Raw genomic sequence first — 26,816 nt, forward strand, 5'->3', positions numbered from 1 at the left:
TTTTGTAAACCTGTCCTTCGTGGTTCTTCATGACCACGGCTGTCATAGATTTGAGAAAAAGTTGCATGTTGAGTCACAGAGGTGTGGCACAGAATCAGGCCGTTCAGCGCAACTCGTGTTGGCCTTGGCGAGGCTGTTTTGCTGGGGTTTGGGCCTCTGCCCTCTAAACGCTTCCTGTCTAGTCACAATCCCCTTCCAGCCAAAAGTTCCAACTCTCCAATTTCCATTAGGCACCCCCCCCATCTATCTTCATGTCTCTCTCCCTTTCCCATCTCCTTTCTCCCAGCTCTGAATTCACAGAGCCAACACAACCCCCCCCCACTCAATTTTCACCTCACCTCTCCTCCTGTCCATGTCCAATTAACGCATTTTCTGTTGGGCTGTGCCCTCCCCTTTCTTTCCTTCTCCCCAGCCTTTTAATTTGGGTGCCTGCCTGCTTTTCACTCAGGCCTTGAAGAAGGACTCAGGCCCGAAACAAAGAACATCGAACACTGCAGCACAATACAGGCCGTTCAGCCCTCAATGTTGTACTGTCCCATATATTTTTACCAAAAATAACTAAACCATTCCAGTCTTACAACCATCTATTTTTCTTTCATACAAGTGCCCATCTCAGAGTCTCTTAAATGCTCCCATTGTACCAATCTCCACCACCATCCCTGGCTCCCACATCTATGTTTTAAAAAAAATCCCTGACGTCTCCCATAAACTTTCCTCCCTTCGCTCTGTACAGACGTCCTCTGGTGTTTGTTACTCCCATCCTGGGACAAAAGATGCTGACCTTATTTATGCCTCTCAGAATCTCACATCAGTAATATATCTTTACCTCCTTTGGACTCTGATACCTGCTGAGTTCCTTCAGAATTTCTGTGTTTTTCAATTACACTGGACTACAAATATTTTCCAAAGGTTTGCTTCCTGAAAAAAAATGGGGATTATGATAGACAACCTCAAGCTGAACACAAAGACAATTTCAGATTTAGGAGGTTGGAGAAACATTAAATTAACTTTTATTGAATTTAGCATGTTTTATCCACACCCCCACGTCCCCTGATGATCCCATCCTGTCCATATCGGAGGGTGTCGTGCGTGAATCTGAGGAAAGCATCTGGCCCAGATGGAGTTCCTGGCCGAGTACTAAAGATCTGTGCTGATCAATTTACTAAGGTATTCATGGATATCTTCAATATCTCACTCCACCAGAGCGTGGCACCCTCTTGATTCAAACAAGTGTAGCAACTGGCCTTAACGCCTATCGATCAGTAGCACTTGCATCAAAAGTGATGAAGAGTTTTGAAAGGCTGGTGATGAATCATATCAGCTCCTGTCTGAGCGGTGACATGGATCCATTCCAGTTCACTTGTCGCGGCAACAGGTCTCTGGCCCTACACAAAGTCCTGGAACATCTGGATGTCTTTATTGGTTACATTTGCCATTTAACACCATCACCCCCTCAAAACTAATCAGCAAACTCCAAGGCCTGGGACTCAACACCCCACCATGTAATTGGATCCTGGATTTCCTCACCTCCAGACCACTATGAGTGAGGGTTGGTAAGAACTTCACAATCTCCATCAGTACCAGAGCCCCACAGGGCTGTGTTCTTAGCCCCCTGTTCTACTCGCTTTACACCTATGTCTGTGGCACAGTACAACAGTAACACCATCAACAAATTTGCCGACGATACCACAGATGTGGGTTGTATAAACGATGGGGACGAATCAGCAGACTCGATGGAGGTTGAAAACTTGTCTGAATGGTGCACCAACAACAACCTTGCACTCAATGTCACCAAAACTAAGGAGCTGATTGTTGACCAGGAAAGGAAAGTCAGAGGTTTACATCCAGTGATCAGTGGGGGATCAGAGGTGGAGAGGGTGAGCAAATTTAGGTTCTTGGGAGTCACTATCTCGGAAGATCTTTCCTGGACCCAACACACTAAAGGCATCATGAAGAAAGCATGTCAGCGCCTCTACTTCCTCAAGAGTTTGTGGAGGTTTGGTATGACACCAGAAACCCTGGCAAACTTCTACAAATGTGTGGTGAAAAGTGTGCTGACCGGCTGCATCATGGTCTGGTGTGGAAACACCAATATCACTGAACGTAAAGCCCTCTAAAAGATAGTGGACGCACCCCAGGACATCACAGGCAAAACCCTCCTCAACAACAAGAACATCTACAGGGAACACTGCTGTCGGAGAGCAGCAGCAATCATCACGGATCCACACCACCCAGCACATGCTCTGTTTTCGCTGCTGCCATCAGGAAAGAGGTCTAGGGTCCACAAGACTCACACCACCAGGTTCAGGAACAGTTGCTCCCCCTCCACCATCAGACTCCTCAACGACAAACTCAACCAGAGACTCAAGGACTATGACATGTACTTTATGGCTCTCCCTGTATTGAACCGTCAGTTTGTTTACATTTGCTATCCATTCATAGTTCTTTTATTTGTTTAGATGTTCGTCCGATGTACAAATAAAGGAATCTCAGATCCTATGTGATGTCATGCTTCTATCTGACAATAAATCTGAATCTGGTGTTTTTTTTCAAATCCTGTAACCTTGAGATTTGTGCCCAAGATGGCAGAACCTGTGCTGGGCAACGAACCTCGAGGGATTGCAGACTCCGGGGGAGCAGCGGACTGTCACAGCACACCAGAAATGGGGAGAACACCCACCTCCCCATCCCATTGAGGAGAAGTGTAAGAGATGGCCCGACAGGATGAGGACCATGGCAGTGGACTAGAGAGGAGCTTAGCAGCTACACAGGATAAAAGGATAGCTTTTATTCAGGCACCTTCCTGCATTCAGCTCATACCTTGATCTTGCGTCGAGCATCGCCCAGTGCCTGAACAAGAGAAACAAAAGAGAGTCCCTTCAGAGTCAACGAGTGCCGTGGATTCGCCGCCAGTGCTCCTGCCGCTGCGCAGACTCCAAACTATTGGCAACCTGCGCTTTCTGGTGCGCTGCGACAGTCCACTGCTCCCCTGAAGTCTGCACCCCTCGAGGTTTGCTGCCCAGTACAGGTTCTGCCATCTTGGGCACAGATCTCAAGGTTGCAGGATTTGGGAAAAAAAAAACACCAGATTCAGATTTATTGTCAGATACAAACAAGACATCACATAGAACCTGAGATTCCTTCATCTGTTCACGCAGACAGCTGGAGACTGGCTCAAGGGAACCAGGTCTCGGAACTGGGACTCTAAATGGTGCTGAGGGCCAGAAGGACTCCTGAAGGGCCTTGGAGGATGAGGGCTTGGAGGTTTGGATCTGGAGCGCAGGTTGCCAATGGTTTGGAGTCTGCGCGGCGGCAGGAGCGGTGGCAGCGAAGGGACTCTTGTTCAGGCACTGGGCGATGCTTGACTCAAGAGCAAGGGTATGAGCTGAATTCAGGAAGGTGCCTGAATAAAAGCTATCCCTTAATCAGAACTCTCCCCTCCCCCAGCACCTCAGCTTTTGTTCTTATCTCCCTTCTGCCTGCAGGGCTGTGCGCCCCCCCCCCCCCCCCCTACCACCACCATTTTATTGAGGCATCTGCCCCTGCTTTGAGCACTTTTGTGTAAACTTTTCCCTAATCCTACTTGCCAAGGTCTTCTCGTTTCCCCCTTCTAGGACTACTAAATCCTTTCTTAAGTTCCTTCCTGGCTACCATAAAATTCACATGAGCCCTTCCTGATATTTGTTTCTGAAGCCTTACATGTGCTATCTTCTTGGTTCCACCTCTCTTGGCAACCATCTCTTTACCCTCGCATCGTTTCCCTGACCCAGTGGGACAAACCTATCCTGAACCTGGCGCAAGTGGTCCTTAAACTGACTCCACATTTCTTCTGCACCTTCTCCTGTGAATATCTATTCCCAATATACTCTCCCTAGTTTCTGTTTCCCCAATTAAACACTTAGTCTGCTCCTATCGTCTTCCATAGCTTTGCTAAAATTGAGGGAGTTGTGGCCACTCTCACTGGGTCATTACCCAGTGCTAGGTCCAGTGTAGCCTCTCCTCGAGTCAGCTGGTCCACATGATTCTATCAGGAATCCTTCTTGGACACACCTGACAAATTCTGCCCCATCCATCCTTCTTGCAGTAACAAAGGGTCAATATTCAGGAAGTTGAAGTCTCCCATAACTACGACCCCGTAATTTATGGCTCCTTGTCAACTCAGTGACCCAAGAGCTATGGGGGCATTTAGCTCACTCCCAATAAAGTGATTGCTTCCTGTTTTTGACATTCACCCACAATCATCTGGTTCCCATTCTTCTGCCAAATTAGTTTAAACCAAACCTGCCCAGTTCAGGTGCAACTTATCCTTTTTGTACAGGTCAGACCTTCCCCTGAAGTGATCCCAATGATCCGCCAACCTGAACCCCTGACCCTTGCAACAGCTCTTGAGCTGAGCATTCATTTGCTGTAACTTTCTGATCCTACCCTCACTGCTTGTGGAACAGGCAGCAATTCAGAGATTAGAACCATTACAATCCTGATTTTCTGTTTCAGAATCTAAGACATTTTGGCACCTGTAGTTTGGCACTGGATATTTTGGTGTTTGCATTTTGATGATGGACGGTTTGCTGGCCAAGGACCCAGCGCGCTGCCTGGCATTGCAGCACTGCCTGAACCCCCCCGCGTTGATCACCTGTTGTTGCAGAAACTCCCTCACCCCCAGGAAACCGCTGCCCTGGCAAACAAGGGCTTTGGACAGTCTGCATCTGTGGGGGGAGGAAATAATCACCTATTATACAAATAATCATTCAATTAATCAATCCATTATATGTATTTAAACATAATAAATATATCATTATAATTTACCCAAAAGCCCTTTGTTGATTCTTAATGTTTTTAATAATTTAAAAATATCGATATAAGCTACGAAAAACCCTTGTTTGCTGGGGGGGGGAGGGGTTTTCTGGAGTTTCTGCATCGCTGGGGGTTCAGGCATTATGGCAGGACGGAGTTGGCCAACAGACAGTGAGTGGAGCAGGCGGGCCAAAATGTCCAGCGCCAAATTCTGGACACCTTAACGACGAGCTTCAAAATGTCCACCAACCAAACTGTGAATGCCGAAGTGTCCTCAGCCCATTCGGTCCCCAGAAGCTCGTCTTGTTTTACTGTGTTGTTGATACTAATTTGTACCACCACATCTCCCTCCTATCACTTCCTGGCATCAGAGTACAACTCCAGTGGTCTGTGGTCCTGCTGATCATCCCCTCATCTCCCCACCTCTTTAACCTTTATTTTTCTGCCACCCATCTTTCATCTGTCTCTTTCTGCCAACTCCACCCTCTGCCCTTCTATCTGTCCCCTTCATCTTCTGGGCCCCACCTCATTCCTTCTGCTCTTTCCACTGGCTATCTTCCCTTGCCACATTTAGTGACTCTCCATTCCCCTCCACAGATGATGCCTGCCCCGCTGAGTTCTTCCAGCAACCTATTCCTTTGCACCAGATTCAACCAGAGGTGTGAATGCAGCTCAAATCATCACATACCCTCAATTCCACTAATATCACTCCATCTGTAGTTCTGATCTCCTGACTTGAAGGATAAACTGGCTTTGGAGACTGTGCAGAGGTTGATCACCAGGTTGATTCCAGAGATGAGGTGGTTAGTGTATGGGGAAAGATTGAACCATCTGGGGCTGTACTCACTGGAATTTAGAAGAATGAGAGGGGATCCTACAGAAATGTATAAAATTATGAAATTAGATAAGATAGAGGTAGGTAAGTTGTTCCCATTGGTGGGGGAAGACCAGAACTAGAGGACTGTAGTGAACTGGGATTCACTAGAAGTGGGCTGCACTGACGACTGGTGCCTCCTCCTGGCTCCTCCCCCAGTATATAACACTGGTTTCCTGCCTAAACCCAGAACTCCTCTGAAGCCCCTTCATGAACCCTACCTGTGTTGTAAGCCAATAAAAATGTTTGTTCTCCCTCGAGTTGAGTGTGAGCTTTTATCTACGCTACAGGGACATCGCCTCAAGATTCAGGGTAGTAGATTGAGGACAGAGATGAGGAGGATCTGCATTTCCCAGGGGGTGGTGAATCTGGAATTCACTGCCCAGTGGAGGCAACCCCAGTAAATATATTTAAGTCAAGGTTGGATGGATTTTTACATAGTAGGGGAATTAAGGGATATGGGGAAAAGGCAGGTAGGTGGAGATGAGCCGATCATCAGATCAGCCGTGATCCCATTGACTGGCGGAGCAGGATCAACGGGCTGGATGGCCGACTCCTGCTCCTATTTCTTATGTTCTAAATACTGTTGCCTTGGAAAAGCAGACAACATATGAACAGTTTAATTCCACCCTGCCACATTTCTGTCCTGCCTCTTCCTGATGGTAAGGCGGCTCACAAGTGCCAGGTCACACACCAACAGATTCAAAGGACAGTTTCTTATTTGCAATTGTGAGAATCGTAACAACTGCAGAAGCTGGAATCTTGAGGAACACAGCAGGTCAGACAGCATCTATGGATAGAAATGGTCCGTCAAGGTTCCTCAACAACACATCACATTCCTCTTTGACAGTCTGACAGGCAATGACATGAACACTGAGAAAACCCCAAGGAATATAAAATCAGTTTATTTGCGGATGATGTTATAGTATACATAACAGAACCAGAACATCAATAAAAGAATTATATAAGAAATTGAAGGAATATGGAGAAGTGTCGGGTTACAAGATTAACGTAAATAAAAGTGAAGCAATGCCTATGAATAATGCGGATTTCTCAAAATTTAAGAAGGAATCACCATTCAGATGGCAAATGCAAGCAATAAGATACCTAGGTATACAAATAAATAAAAATCTCGGCCAACTATATAAACTCAATTATTATCCACTAATGAAAAAATTACAGGACGATTTAGAGCATTGGAAAGATTTACCACTCACACTAATAGGAAGGATAAACTGTATTAAAATGAACATTTTCCCAAGGATATTATACCTATTTCAGGCATTGCCAATACACTTGACAGAGAAATTCTTCAAGGAGTTAGGGAAAATTATAAGGAAATTTTTATGGAAAGGGGGGAAACCGAGGATAGCACTAGATAAATTAACAGAATGGTATAAACAAGGAGGCTTACAACTGCCAAACTTTAAAAATTATTATAGAGCCGCACAATTAAGATACCTATCAGATTTTTATCAAACAAGGGAAAAGCCAAATTGGACTAGATTAGAATTAGATAAAATAGGGGAAAAGATACCTGAACACGTATTATATAAATGGGATGAAAAATTGGTACAACATAGAAGTTCTCCAGTATTACATCATCTACTCAATATTTGGAAGAAGATTCATGTAGAAAGGAATAAAACAAATGATCAATTACCAAAACTAATATTGACGCAAAATCAGTTACTCCCTTTTACAATAGATAATCTTTCCTTTAGAGAATGGGAGAAAAAAGGGATCAAAAGAATAGAAAATTGTTTTTCAGGAAATAGATTATTATCCTTTGAACAAATGAAAGATAAATACAATATAACTCAAGATACAGTGCTGGCATATTACCAATTGAGATCCTACTTGAAGGACAAATTAGGAAGCAGTCTGAGTTTACCAGAGGGAAGTAACTTTGAATATGTGATTACAGATACAATGATAATCAAAAGATTTATAACAAATATGTATATTAAACTGCAAGAAAAGGAGAATGAGGAAACAAATGGTTAAACTAAACAAAAATGGGAACAAGATTTAAATATAAAGATAAAGGAAACATGGGAGAAGTTATATTCTGGAACGATGAGAAATACAATAAATATGAGGTTACGTATGATACAATATAACTGGATACACAGGCTATACATTACACCTCAAAAGTTAAATAAATGGGACCCAACAGTATCTGATAGATGTTTTCGATGTAAAAAAGAAATGGGAACAACAATTCATGCAATCTGGACATGTGAGAAAGTAGAAAAATTTTGGGAAGATCTCAATCAGATATTAAATAAAATAATAGAAAACAATATACCAAAAAATCCAGAGATCTTCCTCCTAAGTAACATAAAAAACAAAGAATTTGGACTTGATTTGGATGGTGCACAAAAAAGATTTGTTAAGATAGCTCTAGCCGTAGCAAAAAAATGTATTATGTCAACCTGGAAAATGGAAGATAATTTGAAAATACAACAATGGTATATAGAAATGAATAAATGTATTCCATTAGAAAAAATAACATATAGTTTAAGAAATAATATTGAAATATTTGAACAAATATGGGAGCCTTACATGAAACACAATAGAGAAAACCTACCGGGGACATTCACTACCTAAATTAACGAAAGGAGAAGGAAATGAAAAGAATTGACTCAGTGGAATTTCTTGTTTATTTTTATTGAATGACAACATTGTTTGACTGGTTTAATGTATCCTAGATTTTGTAATTTAAATGGACGGGGGGGGGGTGGTGGGAGGTAGGGAGGGTGGGATGGGAGGAGGGGGGGGGGAGAAAATGGCACTGTATATATTTGAAAAGGAAAAAGTATGTATCATGGTTAATGTGGTTTATGGTGTGAAAAATTAAAAAATTAAAAAAAAAACCTCCCACTTAATTCCTTTAACTACCCCATATAATATCTTCCCTCTTCAGAATCAGAATTTACTGTCATAAACAAGTCATGAAATTCGGGGTTTTGCGGCAGCGCCACAGAACAAACATTCATATTATAACCATCTTACAATAATAATAATAATAAATAAGTCAAAATAACAGTGCAGGAAAAGGTAAGGCCATGTCTGTGGTTCATTGATCATTCAGGAATCTGGTGGCGGAGGGAAGAAGCCGTCCTTGTGCCGCTGAGTGCTCGCCTTTAGGCTCCTGTACCTTTTTTCCTGATGGTAGCAGAGTGAAGAGGGCATGGCCTGGGCGGTGGGGATCTTTGAGGATAGAGGCTGATTTTGAAGATGCCACCTCTTGTAGATGTCCTTGATGGAGTGAAGTCTGGGCCTGTGATGTCGCAGGCTGAGTTAGCAACCCTCTGGAGTTTATTTTTGTCCTGAGATTTGGTGCCTTCATACCAGGCTGTGATACAACCAGCCAGAATGCTCTCCACAGTACACCTTTAGAAGTTTTCAAGAGTCTTCGATAACATACTGAATCTCCTCAAGACACCTCAGAATGTATAGCTGCTGGCGAGCCTTCTTCATGATTGCATCAACATGGAGCCTTCAGATCCTCAGAGATGTCAAGACCCCAGGAATGTGAAGTTCTTGACCCTTTCCACTACTAAGCCCTCGATGAGCACTGGGTCGTGGAGGAGGAGAAGACGTTTTTTCCAATTCATACTGACTGGTTATCCGATGAGAAAATCAATGATCCAGTTGCAGGGGGGGGGGCGGGGTACAGAGGCCCAGAGTTTGTAGTTTCTTGACCAGCGCTGAGGGAATAATGCTATTGAAGGTTGAGTTGTAGTCAATGAAGAGTAGCTGTATGTATGAATTGTTGTTTTTGAGGTGATCCAGAGCTGAGTGGAGAGCCAGTGATATTGGAGAGATTGTGATGATAGGTGAATTGCAGTGGGTCCAAACCATTGCTTAGGTATGTATTAATTCTGGCCATGACCAACCTCTCAAAGCATTTCATCACAGACATTAGTGCTACTGGGTGAAAGTCGTTGAGGCAGCTCACACTATGCTTATTGGGCACCGGGATGGTTGATGCTCTTTTGAAGCAGGTGGGAACCTCCGACTGCAGCAATGAGGGGTTGAAAATGTTCGTGAACACTCCAGCTAGTTGGTTGGAGCAGATTTTCAGTACCCTGCCAGGTTCACCGTCAGGGCCTGACACCTTGCGAGGGTTCACCCTCTTGATTGATGTTCTGATGTCATCCTCAGAGACGGATATCACAGGGATTCTAATAGGGACTGTTGGGCTCTTCTTCTCAAAGTGGCCATAGAAGATGTTCAGGTCATCGGGTAATGAAGCATCTCAGCATCCACAGTGTTCCCCCTCGCTTTGTTGGCTGTAATGGCTGCACTCCCTGTCATAGCTGGCATAGATCTGTTTCTAGCTTCCTGCTTCAGAGATAGCTTTCCACAGCTCGTACTTTGACTTCTTGTAGAGATCTCAATCCCCAGCCTTAAACGCCCTTGATCTCGCCCGCAACAGGTTGTGAATCCTGATTCATCCAAGACTTCTCTCTCTGCATCCCTCCACCTTCTCTCCGATACCACCCCAGGTTCTTTCTCTCTTCATATACTTGTATCACCCCCTTCCCACTTTGGTCTCCATAAAGGTGTTTGGCTGAAAATGCTGGCACACTGCCTTGTGTTCCTCCAGTATGGCACGAGTAAAACTACACCGTGGATGTGGTGCTCTATCACTAACCCCCTGTAACACCACCCTCTGGTGTACTACGAATAAACGCCTCACTGGACTACTCAAAACAGACGACTCGATGAATGACCACCTCTTGCATCCTCAACTTCGTCATCTCCACCAATGCTGCCCCTGAATATGACCTCTCCTCCTCCTCCATTGGCCCCACCTTCCCCTGGGCTAGCCCTCCCCTGCCCTACCCCAAACCCTGGCTCTTCCCTCCTCATTGCCCTTCATCCTGCCTGGGCCCTTCCCTCCCCGGCCTCTCCTCCCCTTGGCCCCTGTCCCCTGGCCCTTACTCCTCCCCCTTGTCCTTTCCTCCCCTGGCCCTTACTCCTCCCCCTTGTCCTTTCCTCCCCTGGCTCCTCATCCTCTCTTGACCCATCGCCTCCACTGGTCCAACCCTCCACTGGACCAACCCTCCATTGGCCCCTCCCACACCATGGTTGCTCCTCTTCCTCTGGCCTCTCCTCCCTTAACCCCTCCTCCTCCCCCCCTGGCCCCAACTCCTACCCTCAGGCTTGCCCTCCCCCCTTGGCCTTCCCTTCTGGCCCCGGCCTCCCCATTGCCCCTTCCCCTCCCGTAGACTCGCCCTCCCCTGGCCATTCCTCCCTTGGGGCCCCTCCTCCTGGCCTGCTCTCCCCTTCCCCGTCCCATCTCCCATAACCCCTCCCCCTTGGCTCTGTCCCGCCCTCCTCTAGCCCTGTCCCACCTTATCTGTCCCCACCCTTCCTGATCCTACCTCCCCTGGCCCCTCATCCTCTCCTGACCCACCGCCTCCACTGGTCCAACCCTCCACTGGTCCAACCCTCCCCTGGATCCCCCACACCCTGGCTGCTCCTCTTCCTCTGGCCCCTCCTCCCTTCACCCTGACCTCCCTTGGCCCCGCCTTTCCCTGTCCACCTCACGTCCCTGCACAAGGCCCCGCCCTCCCCTTGGCCCTTCCATCCCCCGTGGTCCCTCCTTGCCCCGCCCATCATGGTGATGGCCCCTTGGCTCCGCCCCCTCCTAGCCCCGCCCTCCCCTTGGCCCTTCCATCCCCCGTGGTCCCTCCTTGCCCCGCCCATCATGGTGATGGCCCCTTGGCTCCGCCCCCTCCTGGCCCCGCCCTCCCCTTGGCCCTTCCATCCCCCGTGGTCCCTCCTTGCCCCGCCCATCATGGTGATGGCCCCTTGGCTCCGCCCCCTCCTGGCCCCGCCCTCCCCTTGGCCCTTCCATCCCCCGTGGTCCCTCCTTGCCCCGCCCATCATGGTGATGGCCCCTTGGCTCCGCCCCCCGCCTGGCCCCGCCCTCCCCTTGGCCCTTCCATCCCCCGTGGTCCCTCCTTGCCCCGCCCATCATGGTGATGCCCTCTTGGCTCCGCCCCCTCCTGGCCCCGCCCTCCCCTTGGCCCTTCCATCCCCCGTGGTCCCTCCCTGCCCCGCCCATCATGGTGATGCCCTCTTGGCCCCGCCCTCCGCCTGTGCCACCTCCTGGCCCCGCCCCCTCACCCCGGTCCACCCTCTCTCCCCCCGGGCCATGGCCGCCTGCCTGCCCTGCCTGTGCCGGTCCCTGGGCCTCCACGTCCCCGTGGCGGTGCGGGTCGTCAGGCGTCCGTGCAGCGACTGGGCGCGGGCGACGGGCCGGACCGGCCGCCGGGGCCTGGGGCTCGGCGTGGCGGTGGCCCTCGGCCTCGGCCTCGGCGCCGGCTTCTTCATCCGGCGGTCGGACTGCGAGTCGGAGCAGCGGAGACGGGGGGCGGCGGCGGCAGCGGCGACGACGGCGACGCTGGAGGCGGCCCGCGACCTGCTGCAGAGGGTCAAGGTGAGGAGGGGGTCGGGCCCGAGGCTCAGCTCCCGGAGACAAGCCCGTCCAATCCCGGGCCTAGGCCCATCAGGGGAAAATCCGGGGCCAAGGGCCAATCCGGGGCCTAGGCCCATCAGGGGCCAATCCGGAGTCTAGGGCCAATCCGGGGCCTAGGGCCAATCCCGGGCCTAGGCCCATCAGGGGCCAATCCGGAGTCTAGGGCCAATCCCGGGCCTAGGCCCATCAGGGGCCAATCCGGGGCCTAGGGCCAATCCGGGGCCTAGGGCCAATCCGGGGCCTAGGGCCAATCTGGAGTCTAGGTCCAATCCCAATCCCAGACCTAGGCCCATCAGGGGCCAATCCCGGGTCAGGCCCATCAGGGGCCAATCCCGGGTCAGGCCCATCCCAGGCCTAGGCCCATCAGGGGTCAATCCCAAGCCTGGATCTGGCCTAAGCCTCTTCCCTCACTATTAAGACCCTCTCCCTTTCCACTTGAAACTCTTGGCTCAGATGAACTTATGGAAAGAGCCACAGAGTTAAATGTCTGGTGTATGACCCTGGGTGAAGTGGGGTAGGGAGGAGGAACAGGCGGCTCAGATTCCCATGAGGATGATTTGGTGGTGTCAGGGTCATCTGGTTGATAGTTCAGTGGGAGCCACTGGAATGTAGATCCAAATAAAAGGATTTGGGATGTGAAGTTAGAGAGCAAATTAAGGAACGTAAAAGCTCTGGAACAAGCCTGTATTTATGGGGAGAGAAATCCAAATCACCATCACAAATTGTCAAGGTTTTAATCGTCTAATTTAAAATTAGTCCAACCCTAGAAAAAAAAACTGATGGTCAAGGTTTTAAAAAAAATTTAAGTTATACCATACGGTAACTGGCCCATTAGCCCACAACCCCCGTGATTATTAAAGGGTGGAACATCCAGAGGAAACCCACGGGCAGAAGGTATGAACACCTTACAGACAGCACCAGATTTGAACCCTGGTCCTGATTGCTAGCACTGTAACTGCTACGCTAACCATATCACTGACGTTTCTTCCTGAATTGTGCCTTTCCTCCTACCATAGTTTTCAGAGGCCTTGATAATGTGTTATTTATTTGTTGTACTTCTGCTCTCACCAGTTCCTTTGTCTTCACCTTCTACCCTCCACCCTTCAACCTTCACATTTCATAGGTCATCCTTCACAATTTCTGGTTCCACTGCCAGACACACATTTCTGTTGACTAGTTTCCTCTGCGGCTCAGTGGTTCACTGTTCTATTGTCACCCCTTATCGTATGCGATTGCAAGAGCTACCTTCTATTCCATTCCTGCCAAACAGACACAAAAACTCACTCCAATTGAGGCGAAAATGTATTGCCACTTTTTCCAATTACTGCATTTGGTGTTTGCAATGTATTCTTCTCTATATTGGGAGAAATACCAACCTATGTTAAGTTGGTAGGATTGGCCGAGAGCTTCCTGTTGCCTGTCACTTAATTCTCTACTCTACTCCATTCTTACCTCAGCTTTTGGCTCTCCTATTCCAAAGAGGCTCTGTGTGAGTTTAAGGAGCACGTTGTACAAGACCATAAGACATTGGAGCAGAAATAGGCCATTCAGCCCATCGAGTCTGTCCACCATTTGATCATGTACTGATCCATTTTTCCACTCAGCCCCGCTACCCGGCCTTCTCCCCATAACCTTTGAGGTCCTGGTTAATCAAGAACCTGTCGATCTCTGTTTTAAATACGCCCAATGCCCTGGTCACCACAACAAACTCTGGCTGGAGAAATTCCTTCGCATTTCTTTTCTAAGCAGACACCCTTCAATCCTGAAATTGTGACCTCCCACCATGGGAAATGACCTTTCTACATCTACTCTGTCCACGCCTTTCAACATTCCAAATGTTTCAATGAGATTCCCCCTTATTTTCCAAACGAAGACCGGCCAAGAGCTATCAAATGCTCCTCATATGATAACCCTCTCATTCGTGAACTCATTCTTTATCCAATATTTATATTAACACTGAAATTTCACATCCAAAAATAGAGTACACATGCATGTTAAAAGTCAAAAAGATAAATTACACTTAGATAATTTCATCCAAGGTTCTCCACATTTTAATCAAACAGATTATATTGTAAGGTATCATTCTTATGAATCTCATCTCAATCATCCTTGTAGTCCAAGAATCATCATTCTTTTTCCTCTGGGTGGGACAGTAAGCGTAGGTTTCAATTGAGAGGGTAAAGATTTAAAGGGAATGATGCAAGGGGCAAATTTTTCATATGTAAGGTGGTGGGTAAGTGGAACGAGCTCAGGAGGATGCTGTGCTCAGTATGGAGGAGTGGGGCCTGAGACTGATGCATTCATCAATTTCAGATCACTAGCCTTTTCTCTGAATCAAATTACAGGAACCCTTGGGGGACAGTGTGTTACGAATTCCGGATTTCAGAAAGCCAGATTTAAACCCACACGAATTGTGTTGCTGTATCCACCCTCACCCCCTTCCAGTCGCACTGCCGGTCTACTGCCTGACTCGCGCTGCTGTTCTCCCGTCTGCCCGACTCGCGCTCCCAACTCTCTCCTTACTTGCCGGATTTTGGTGCTTTCCGGATTTTAGATGTCCGGATAAAGGATTGTGTACCTATATTTATTGCCGTGCATAGTAAGGTACAGTACAGTTGTATGTACTATCCAATACATAGTACAACATTTAATGTAAGGATGAAAACAAAACTGTCACATCAAACAATAAATGTAGCATAAGGTTTTAAGGGAAAAAAGTGGAGTTAAACAGTTTCTTTTATGAATGAGTGGTCTGTCCAAGAGTTTGATAACAGCAAGAAACTCCTTGAATCTGAAAGTGTGTGTTTTCAAACTTGCTTATCTTCTGACAGCAGAGAGAGAAGAGAATATGACAGAGGTGGATTGTGGTTGATATCAGTGTAAAGAAATGTTGGTTCTTTGCAGTCCAAAGTTTACAATGGAGAACAATAATGTAGCAGACCAAATACATTTTATTCAACTGCCTACCTACATTTTAAATTTAAATTTAGAGATTTTGTAGGGTGGGAGGAAATCCAGGCACACACAGGGAGAACGTACAAAATTCTTATAGAGAGCGCCGGATTTGAACATTGGCGCTGTAACAGCGTGGCACTAACCATGCCGCCCTGCTCATCCCTTGATGAAGGGCTCAGGCCCAAAACATTGGTGATGTATTTTTATCTTTGCTATATAAAGTACACCGTGTGACCTGCAGAGTTTCTCCAGCGTTGTGTTTGTGTGACCAGTTTGGTTCTGTCTTCACAAATGATTTCCAGGAAACATTGGGGAACATGTGGTCTGGTGAGGAGGACTGACCTCCGTATTGACAGAAAATGTCCAGGGACTTATCATCTACATCACAGATTTATGTCACTGACGACAGAAATAATAGTACATTGTTGGTCATTTTCTGTGCACTCTGCCATAGTTTTAACTGGGTTGGAACTAACTAATTATACCCTACTATTAAACAAGGAAGCAGAGAGAAAGCAGGGAATAGGCTAATTAACCTGGTATTGGCAGTGGGAAAGATGCATCTAGTTCTTTACAAAATGGCAGATTTGGATAGTCAATGGATTTGGGAAAGCAAAATCATGTACAGTGTGGTGGGTGAATTGGTATAGGCTGGATTTAAAAAAAAAAATGGGGATGCAATTGCAGAACAGATGTGCAAGAACTATGGGTTGGAGGGATAAAGGCCACATGGAGGCAGGTGGGATGCTTACATGGGCTCATTGGCCAACATGAGGCCATTTCATGTCAGGCCTCCACCTGGAGGCCGGCTACAAGAGCAGATCTAAAACTTAAAACTTATCTTTCAGATAGCAGCCCTAAAAGGCTGCACCAGCGCCATATTCATATCGAACAGAGCCTCCGGAGCCGGGGTGACTGGTGCCGTAGTGCCACTTGTCATAAATACGCAGCAGTGCATGGCAGTCTTCCCTACCCATAATCCCCCAAGCAGAGCAGGCCCAAAGGCCAAAGCAGCCCGGTGAGGCTTTCACATCCCACATCGGTTGCCCTTGCCCTGATGGTGCCCACTGCCGGTCTCTGCTGCCCCGACGATTCCCGCTGCCCCAATGGCTCCTGCCTGCCACCCTTGCCTTGAGGGGGTCATGGAGGGAGAGGGGTGAGTGGGGAGATGGGTTGTGGGCTACGGCGTCATCAGTCTGCCCCTAACCAGCCACTTGCAGCGGCTGTACATTCAGGTCAGGCGTGCGGAGCACAGCGCTCCGCAGATTATCCTTCCCTGAGAAGGGTTGGATTCTGCGCCTTGGAGCTGGCCACAGCGCATTCAGAAAGGCACGGTGTTTTCCCTGGTAGAAAGTGCCTGTGCTTATGTTATGTTTTTTTAAATTTTTAAAAGTTTTTCACACTGTGAACTATATCAATCAAAATACATACAAACATTTCCCTCTTAAATATATACAGTGGCCTTTTTTCCCCCCCCCCCTACCTTCCCACCCCTCTCCAAACCCATTTAACGTTCAACATATACAATACAATAAACCCATTAAACAATGTCATCACACAATGAAAATAAACAAGAAAATTGTGTCATCTACTTTTACCCGCTGGGTCAGTTCATTTCGTCTTCTCATTCTGTCGTTTTAGGGGGTGGAGGTCCGCGGTAGGCCCTCTCCGTTGTGTTCCATGTACGGTTCCCAAATTTGTTCAAATAATGTGACTTAATTTTTAAAAATTATATGTTATTTTTTCCAATGGAATACATTTATTCATTTCCATGTACCATTGCTGTACTCTCAGGCTCTCTTCTGATTTCCAAGTTGACATTATACATTTTTTTGCTATAGCCAAGGCTATCATAATAAATCTTTTTTTGTGTTCATCCAGTTTGAGGACTAATTCTTTACTTCTTATATTACTTAGAAGAAAGATCTCTGGATTTTTTGGTATGTTGCTTTTTGTGATTTTATTTAATACCTGATTTAGATCTTCCCAAAACTTTTCCACTTTCTCACATGCCAAATTGCCTGTACTGTTGTTCCCATTTCCTTTTTACAGCGAAAACATCTGTCTGATACTGTTTGATCCCATCATTTATTTAACTTTTGGGGTGTGATATATAGCCTGTGTAACCAATTATATTGTATCATGCGTAACCTCGTGTTTATTATATTTCTCATAGTTCTGGAGCATAGTTTTTCCCATATTTCATTTTTTATCTTTGTTTAAATCTTTTTCCCACTTTTGTTTGGGTTTATAGCTTATTTCATCATTTTCCTTCTCTTGCAGCTTGATGTACATGTTTGCTATAAATCTTTTTATTATCGTTGTTTCTGTAATCACATATTCAAAGCTGCTTCCTTCTGGTAATCTCAGTCTACTTCCCAATTTGTCCTTCAAGTAGGTTTTCAGTTGGTGGTATGCAAACATTGTACTGTGAGTTATACCATATTTGTACTTCATTTGTTCAAATGTTAATAAATTATTTCCCAAAAAAACAATTTTCTTTTAATTCCTTTTCTCTCTCTCCCATTTTCTAAAGGAAAGGTTATCTATTGTGAAAGGGATTAGTTGATTTTGCATCAATAATAATTTTGGTAGTTGGTAATTTGTTTTTTTTCCTTTCTAAGTGAATCTTCTTCTATATGTTGAGTAAATGGTGCAGTACTGGTGAGCTTTTATATTGCACCAGCTTTTTATCCCACTTATAAAGTATATGTTCCAGTACCTTCTCCCCTATTTTATCTAGCTCTATCTTAGTCCAGTCTGGTTTTTCCGTTTCTGAATAAAATCTGATAAATACCTTAATTGTGCTGCTCTGTAATAATTTTTAAAGTTTGGTAACTGCAAACCACCTTGTTTGTACCACTCTGTTAATTTATCTAACGCTATCCTCGGTTTCCCCCCCTTTCCATAAGAATTTCCTATTATTCTCTTTAGTTCATTGAAGAATTTCTCTGTTTGGTAACGATTGAAATAGGTATTGTATCCTTGGGAAGACATTAATTTTAATGCAATTTACCCTCCCTATCAGTGTTAGTGGGAATTCTTTCCAATGTTCTAAGTCTTCCTGCAATTTCTTTATTAGTGGCTGATAATTTAATTTGTACAGGTGGCTTAAATTATTATCTAATCTAATACCTAGGTATTGGATTGCTTATGTTTGCCATTTAAATGGTGATTCTTTTTTAAATTCTGTATAATCCGCATTATTCATTGGCATTGCTTCACTTTTATTTACGTTGATCTTGAACCCCGATATTTCTCCATATTCCTTCAATTTCTTATGTAATTCTTTTATTGATATTTCTGGTTCTGTAAGTGTACTATTATGTCGTCTGCAAATAAACTGATTTTATACTCCTTCTCCTTTATTTTTATCCCTTTTATTTTCTGTTCTTATCAGTTCTGCCAATGGTTCTATTGCTAAAGCGAACAATAAGGGCGATAGTGGACATCCCTGCCTAGTTGACCTACTTAATTTAAATTGGTTCGATACATATCCATTTACTGTCACCATCACCAATGGTCCATTATATAATGCTTTAATCCAATTAATATATTTTTTTGGTAGGTTGAATCTCTAATACTTTGAATAAATAATTCCATTCTACCCAGTCAGAGGCTTTTTCTGCGTCTAAAGCAACAGCCACTGTTGGAATCCTATTTCCTTGAACTGCATGAATTAAGTTAATGAACTTTTAGACATTATCTGCTGTTCGTCTTTTCTTAATAAATCCAATTTGATCTTATTTTACTATTTTTGGTACACAGTCAGCCAATCTGTTTACAAATAGTTTTGCTATTATCTTATAATCTGAATTAAGTAGAGATATTGGTCTATATGATGCTGGTGTTAGTGGATCCTTCCCCGTCTTTGGTATTACTGTAATTATTGCTGTTTTACATGAATCTGGCAAGTTTTGTGTTTCTTCTATCTGGTTCATTACTTCCAGGAGAGGAGGAATTAATAACTCTAAATGTTTTATAGAATTCTATTGGGAATCCATCCTCTCCAGGTGTTTTATGGTTTGGCAGCTTTTTTAATATATCCTGTATTTCTTCTATTTCAAATGGTTTTATCAATTTGTTTTGCTCCTCTTCTTGCAATTTCGGCAGTTCAATTTTAGCTAAAAACTCTTCTATTTTGTCTTCTTTCCCCTCGTTCTCAGTTTGGTATAATTGTTCATAAAATTCCTTAAAGTTCTCATTAATCTCCATTGGATTATATGTAGTTTGTTTGTCCTTTTTCCTTGATGCCAATACAGTTCTTTTAGCTTGTTCTGTTTTAAGTTGCCAGGCTAATATTTTGTGCATTTTTTCTCCTAGCTCGTAATACTTTTGCTTTATTTTCATTATGTTCTTCTCCACTTTATACATTTGTAATGTTTCGTATTTTATTTTTTTGTCCGTTAATTCTTTTCTTTTTGTTATATCTTCCCTTGTTGCTAGTTCCTTTTCTGTACTTACTATCTCCCTTTCCTGTACTTACTATCTCCCTTTCCAACTGTTCTATTTCCTGATTGTAGTCCTTTTTCATTTTAGTTACATAACTTATCTGCTCTCTAATGAAGGCTTTCTTTGCATCCCAAAATATAAATTTGTCTTTCACTGATTCTGTATTTATTTCAAAGTACATTTTAACTTGGCGTTCAATAAAGTCCCTAAATTCCTGACTTTTAAGTAGCATGGAGTTTAACCTCCATCTGTATGTTCTTGTTGGGATGTCCTCCAATTCTATTGCTAATAACAGGAGTGAGTGATCAGATAACAATCTAGCTTTATATTCCATTTTCCTAACTCTCCCTTGGATATGGGTTGACAACAGGAACAGGTCAGTCCTTGAGTATGTTTTATGTCTACTCGAATAATATGAGTATTCCTTCTCTCTTGGGTGCTGCCTCCTCCATATATCCAAAAGTTGCATTTCCTGCATTGATTTAACCATAAATTTGGCCACTTTATTCTTTTTGCTAGTCTTTTGTCCAGTTTTATCCAACTTTAGGTCCAAATTAAGGTTAAAATTCCCCTCCTATTAATATATTCCCCTGTGTATCTACAATCTTCAAAAAAATATCTTGCATAAACTTTTGATCCTCTTCATTAGGTGCATGTATATTGACCAAATTCCAAAATTCTGAATATATCTGACACTTTTATCATTACATATCTCCCTGCTGGATCTATTATTTCCTCCTCTATTTTGATTGGTACATTTTTATTGATTAATAGAGCTACTCCTCTGGCTTTTGAATTATACGATGCTGACGCTACGTGTCCTACCCAGTCTCTCCTTAATCTATGGTGTTCCACTTCAGTTACATGCGTTTCCTGCACAAATGCTATATCAATTTTTTCTTTTTTCAGTAAATTTAATATCCTTTTCCTTTTAATTTGGTTATGTATTCTGTTAATATTTATAGTCATATAGTTCAATATGGCCATCTCGTACTCTGTTTACACCTCATTTCTGCTTCCTCACCACCATCTTCCCCCTTTTCCCCATTTTCATTTCTCAATTTTCCCTTTTTGAATTCAATGTATGGTAACACTTCTAAAACATAAAATACTTCAACTCCCACATCTAAAATTCCCTTAACCCTAAGTGTCCCCGGGGAGGAGTCACGTGATGGAGTAGTGGCCGGTCAGGGAACTCCAGCCCTCTCCAGAAAAGTTAAAAAAAAGATAGAGAAAAAACAAAGGCACAAATATAAAAACTATAATAAAGTGAAAGTGTGGAGAAAATGGCAGCGAAGAAAGAAAAACCAAAAATAACGGGAAGAAAAGAAGAAGGAAGGACATCGGAGGAGGAAGGTGAAGGCCTTACCGGTATGAGGAGGCCCGCCATGGAGAGAGAAGCCCGCTCCCTGAGGTCAGTCGAAGCCCCGAACTCGGGACTACAAAAATGGCTCACAGAGCCAAACAAAAGTGCGCAACCGCGCATGACAAAAATAACACTGACGGGAGGGGGGACCAGCTGAGGAGTCGATCTCCACAGCTGAAACAGACAACTACAACACAACAGCAAGCGGAAAACATAGAAAATAATGAGAACATGAAGGAAGAGAATAAAAATAAGAAATCAAAGAAACAACAGATGACCAACCCAGAGGAAGAAGACCAACACCAAGACACTTCTAATAAAAATAAGAAGACCAAAAATACCCAACAAAATAAAACAAACAAACCAACAAGAAAACCAGAAGAGACAGAGGTAAAGGACACAGATCCTGGAGTGGACTCAGAAGAAGAGGAGGAAGAGCACAGAGAAATGGAAGATGAAGGGAAGGGCAAGTACATGGATATATTTTTTTAAAGAATATATGGAAACAGGAGAAGAATGGCAGTCATAAGAATTCAGTGAAATAAAAAGAAGAATAAAAAGTACAGAAAAAAAAGTGAATAGATTAGAGATGATCATGACAGATATAGGAAAAAGAGTGGACAAGGTGGAAGAACGAGAAACAGCCATAGAAATGGAAGTAGATGACTTAAAAAAGAAATCAGAATAATCTGATAAAAAAGTTAAATAGACACAGGAGCTGTTAGCTCAGAAGATAGATATAATGGAAAATTATGATAGAAGAAACAATATAAAGAGAGTGGGCCTCAAGGAAGATGAAGAAGGCAAAAATATGAAAGAATTTATAAAAGAATGGATCCCCAGGGTCCTAGGAAGACCAGAATTACAGGAAGAAATGGAAATAGAAAGGGCACACAGAACATTAGCCCCTAAACCACAACCACAACAAAAACCAAGATCCATTCTAGTAAAATTCCTACGATATACAACAAGAGAAAATATATTGGAGAAGGCAATGAAAAAAATAAGAGAAGACAAAAAAAACACTGGAATACAAGGGTCAAAATTTTATTTTCTATCCAGATATAAGTTTTGAACTCCTGAAGAAGAGAAAGGAGTTCAATGCAGCAAAAATGACCCTATGGAAAAAAGGTTATAAATTTATGTTAAAATACCCAGCGGTACTAAAAATAGTAATTCCGGGGCAGCAAAGCAAACTATTCTCGGATCCGGAAGAAGCATGAAAATTTGCAGAACAACTACAAAACAGACAGAGAGATGAAGAGATGTATCAAGAACAAAAATGACAACAAACTATATATATATAAATAGAGTATAGGTAAGAACTAAGAAGGGAAAGAAAGGGAAGAAAGGAAGTAAGGAGGGAATTAAGAGAGTGACCTTTTATATATGAAGATTAAAATCTTTTCTGGGGGGGCTGGGTGGGGAAGAATAACTGTCACTGCGAAATCAGTTGACGCTTGCGAGCGGATTCGCAAATCCAAATGGAGAGGGGAGATGTGGTTGCCCGACAAGGAACAAAGGGCAACTCAGAAAGGGGAGGGACTATTGGGGTTAAAGGAATTTTAGATATGAGAATAGTGGAAATATTTTATGTTTTAGAAATGTCTTATAATGTGTTCAAAAAAAGAAAGCAGAAATGGATAAGAAGGGAAGGTGGTGATGAGGAAACAGAAAGGAAAGATAAACAAAGTATGAAATGACTATGTTGAATTATATGACTTTAAATATTAATGTAATACATAACCAAATCAAAAGGAAAAAACTGTTAAATTTACTGAAAAAAGAAAAACTTGACATAGCATTCGTACAAGAAACACATCTAAATGAAGTGGAACATAATAAATTGAAGAGAGATTGGATAGGACGTAACAGCAGCATCATATAATTCAAAAGCCAGAGGAGTAGCTATATTAATCAATAAAAATGTCCCAATCAAAATAGAAGAGGAAATAATAGATCCAGCAGGGAGATATGTAATGATAAAATGTCAGATATATTCAGAATTTTGGAATTTACTCAATGTATATTCACCTAATGAAGAAGATCAAAAATTTATGCAAGATATCTTTTTGAAGATAGCAGGTACGCAAGGGAACATACTAATAAGAGGGGATTTTAACCTTAATTTGGACTCAAACATGGATAAAACTGGAAAAAAAACTAACAGAAAGAACAAAGTAACCAAATTTATAATTAAATCGATGCAAGAAATGAAACTTTTGGATATATGGAGGAAACAACACCCAAAGGAAAAGGAATATTCATATTATTCGGGTAGACATAAAACATACTCAAGGATAGACCTATTCCTGTTATCAGCCCACATTCAAGGGAGAGTTAGGAAAACGGAATATAAAGCTAGACTATTATCGGATCACTCACCCCTGTTATTGGCAATAGAGCGAGAGGACATCCCACCAAGAATGTATAGATGGAGATTAAACTCCATGCTACTTAAAAGACAGGATTTTAAAGAATTCATTGAACGACAAATTAAAATGTACTTTGAAATAAATACGGAATCAGTGAAAGATAAGTTTATACTATGGGACGCAATGAAAGCGTTCATCAGAGGGCAAATAATATGTTATGTAACAAAGATGAAGAAGGACTACAATCGGGAAACAGAACAGTTGGAAAGGAAAATAACAAATATAGAAAAAGAATTAGCAATAAAGGAAGATACAACTAAAAGAAGAGAATTGGCAGATAAAAAAATAAAATATGAAACACTACAAACATATAAGGTGGAGAAGAACATAATGAAGACAAAATAGAAATATTATGAGCTAGGAGATAAAAAACGCACAAAATTCTAGGGTGGCAGCTTAAGACAGAACACACTAAAAGAATGGTATTGACATTAAGGAAAGAGGACAAACAAATTACATATAATCCAACGGAGATCAATGAAAACCAGGGAATTCTATGAGCAACTATATCAAACTGAAAACGAAGGGAAAGAATACAAAATAGATGAATTTCTAACTAAAATTGAACTACCGAAATTACAAACAGAGGAGCAAAATAAATTAATAAATCAATTTGAAATAGAAGAATTACAGGAGATATTAAAAAAACTACCGAACAATAAAACACCAGGAGAGGATGGATTCCCAATAGAATTCTATAAAACATTTAAACACTTATTAACTCCTCCCCTCCTGGAAGTAATCAACCAGATTCTTGCAAAACAGCAATAATTACAGTAATTCCAAAGACAAGGAAAGATCCACTTGCACCAGCGTCATATAGTCCAATATCTCTATTTAACACAGATTATAAGATAATAGCTAAACTATTAGCAAACAGATTGGCTGACTACGTACCAAAAATAGTAAATCTAGACCAAACTGGATTTATTAAAAAAAGACGAACAACAGACAATATCTGTAAATTTATTAACTTAATTCATGCAGTAGAAGGAAATAAAACTCCAACAGTAGCGATTGCTTTAGACACAGAGAAGGCCTTTGACAAAGTACTACAAAAATTCAGCCTACCAGAGAAATATATTAATTGAATTAAAGCATAATATAAGGGGCCATTGGCGAAAGTGACAGTAAATGGATATATATCAAAACAATTTAACTTAAGCAGATCAACAAGGCAGGGATGTCCACTATCTCCCTCACTGTTTGCGTTAGCTATAGAACCACTAGCAGAACTGATAAGAACAGAAAATAAAATAAGAGGGATAAAAATAAAAGAGAAGGAATATAAAATCAGTCTATTTGCAGATGACGTTATAATATACTTAACAGAACCAGAAATATCAATAAAAGAATTACATAGGAAATTGAAGGAATATGGAGAAGTATCGAGGTACAAGATCAACGCAAATAAAAGTGAAGCAATGCCAATGAATAATGCGGTTCTCACAAAGTTTAAGAAAGAATCGCCATTTAGATGGCAAATACAAGCAATGTGATTCCTAGGTATACAACTAAATAAAAACCTCGGCCATCTATATAAACTCAATTACCATCCATTAATGAAAAAAATTACAAGACAACTTAGAGCATTGGAAAGACTTACCACTAACACTGATAGGAAGGATAAACTGTATTAAAATGAACATTTTCCCAAGGATACAATACCTATTTCAGTCATTACCAATACACCTAACAGAGAAATTCTTCAAGGAGTTAAAGAAAATAATAAGGACATTTTTATGGAAAGGGAGGAAACCGAGGATAGCACTAGATAAATTAACAGAATGGTACAAACAAGGAGGCTTACAAGTACCAAACTTTAAGAATTATTATTAGAGCCGCACAATTAAGATACCTATCAGATTTTTATCAAACAAGGGAAAAATCAGATTGGACCAGATTAGAACTAGATAATTTAGGGGAGAAGATACCTGAACATATACTATATAAATGGGATGAAAAATTGGTGCAACGTAGGAATTCACCGGTATTGCATCATCTGCTCAACATTTGGAAGAAGATTCATGTAGAAAGGAATAAAACAAATTACCAACTACCAAAACTAATATTGACGCAAAATCAACTAATCCCTTTCACAATAGATAACCTTTCCTTTAGAGAATGGGAGAGAAAAGGGATCAAAAGAATAGAAAATTGTTTTTTGGGAAATAAATTATTATCCTTTGAACAAATTAAGGATAAATATAATATAACTCACGATACAATGTTTGCATACTACCAACTGAAAACCTACTTGAAGGACAAATTGGGAAACAGTCTGAGGTTACCAGAAGGAAGCGATTTTGAATATGTGATTACAGACACAATGATAATTTAAAAATTTGTAACAAACATGTACGTCAAACTGCAAGAAAAGGAGAACAAACGGTAAACCTAAACAAAAATGGGAACAAGATCTAAACATAAAGATAAAGAAAGAAACATGGGAGAAGCTATGCTCCGGAACCATGAGAAATACAATAAACACGAGGTTACGAATAATACAATATAACTGGATACACAGGCTATACATCACACCTCAAAAGTTAAATAAATGGTACCCAACAGTATCAGACAGATGTTTTTGCTGTGAAAAGGAAACAGGAACAACAATTCATGCAATTTGGACATGTGAGAAAGTGGAAAAATTTTGGGAAGATCTAAACCAGATATTAAATAAAATCACAAAAAGCAATATACCAAAAAACCCAGAGATCTTCCTCCTAAGTAATATAAGAAACAAAGAATTTGGACTCGATTTGGATGGAGCACAAAAAAGATTTGTTATGATAGCCCTAGCTGTAGCAAAAAAATGTATTATGTCAGCCTGGAAATTAGAAGACAACTTGAGAATACAACAATGGTATATAGAAATGAATAAATGTATTCCATTAGAAAAAAATAACATATAACTTAAGAAATAATATTACAATATTCAAACAAATATTGGAGCCATACATGAAACGCAATAGAGAAATCCTACCGTGGACTTCCTCCACCTAAAATGACAGAAAGAGAAGATAACGAAAAGAACTGACTCAGTAAAATTTCTTGTTTATTTCTGATGAGTGACAACATTGTTTAACGGGTTTAATGTATCTTATAGATTGAACTTCAAATAAATGGGAAAGGGGGTGAGGGAGGGAGGGGAGGGAAGGGAGGGGGGAAAAAGGGGGAGAAAACGACACTGTACATATTTGAGAAGAAAAATGTCTGTATGTATCTTGGTCAATATGGTTTATAGTGTGAAAAATAAAAATAAAAAAAAAACCCTAAGTGTTTCCCCCCCCCCCTTCTCTGAGTTGCCCCTTGCTGGGCAACCACAACTCCCCTCTCCATTTGGATTTGCTTGCAAGTGGCATCTGATTTTGCAGTGACTGTTATTCTCTCCCACCCAACCCCCTCCAGAAAGGACTTTTATCTTCACATTTAACAAAG

The 26,816-nt window shown here is 42.3% G+C and overlaps 1 protein-coding gene across 1 annotated transcript in view; it reads left to right on the forward strand.

Annotated features, from left to right (window-relative positions):
- Positions 1-11,386: 11,386 nt before the first annotated feature.
- lactb (lactamase, beta) overlaps positions 11,387-26,816 on the forward strand; it is a 145,111-nt gene continuing 129,681 nt past the window's right edge. Inside the window, exon 1 of the mRNA XM_069902953.1 lies at positions 11,387-12,128. Coding sequence (XP_069759054.1) covers positions 11,394-12,128 — 735 coding nt within the window. The 5' untranslated portion in view covers positions 11,387-11,393. The remainder of the gene's footprint in view (positions 12,129-26,816) is intronic.

This window comes from Narcine bancroftii, chromosome 11 (genome assembly GCF_036971445.1).
Source record: "Narcine bancroftii isolate sNarBan1 chromosome 11, sNarBan1.hap1, whole genome shotgun sequence".
Lineage (NCBI taxonomy): Eukaryota > Metazoa > Chordata > Chondrichthyes > Torpediniformes > Narcinidae > Narcine > Narcine bancroftii.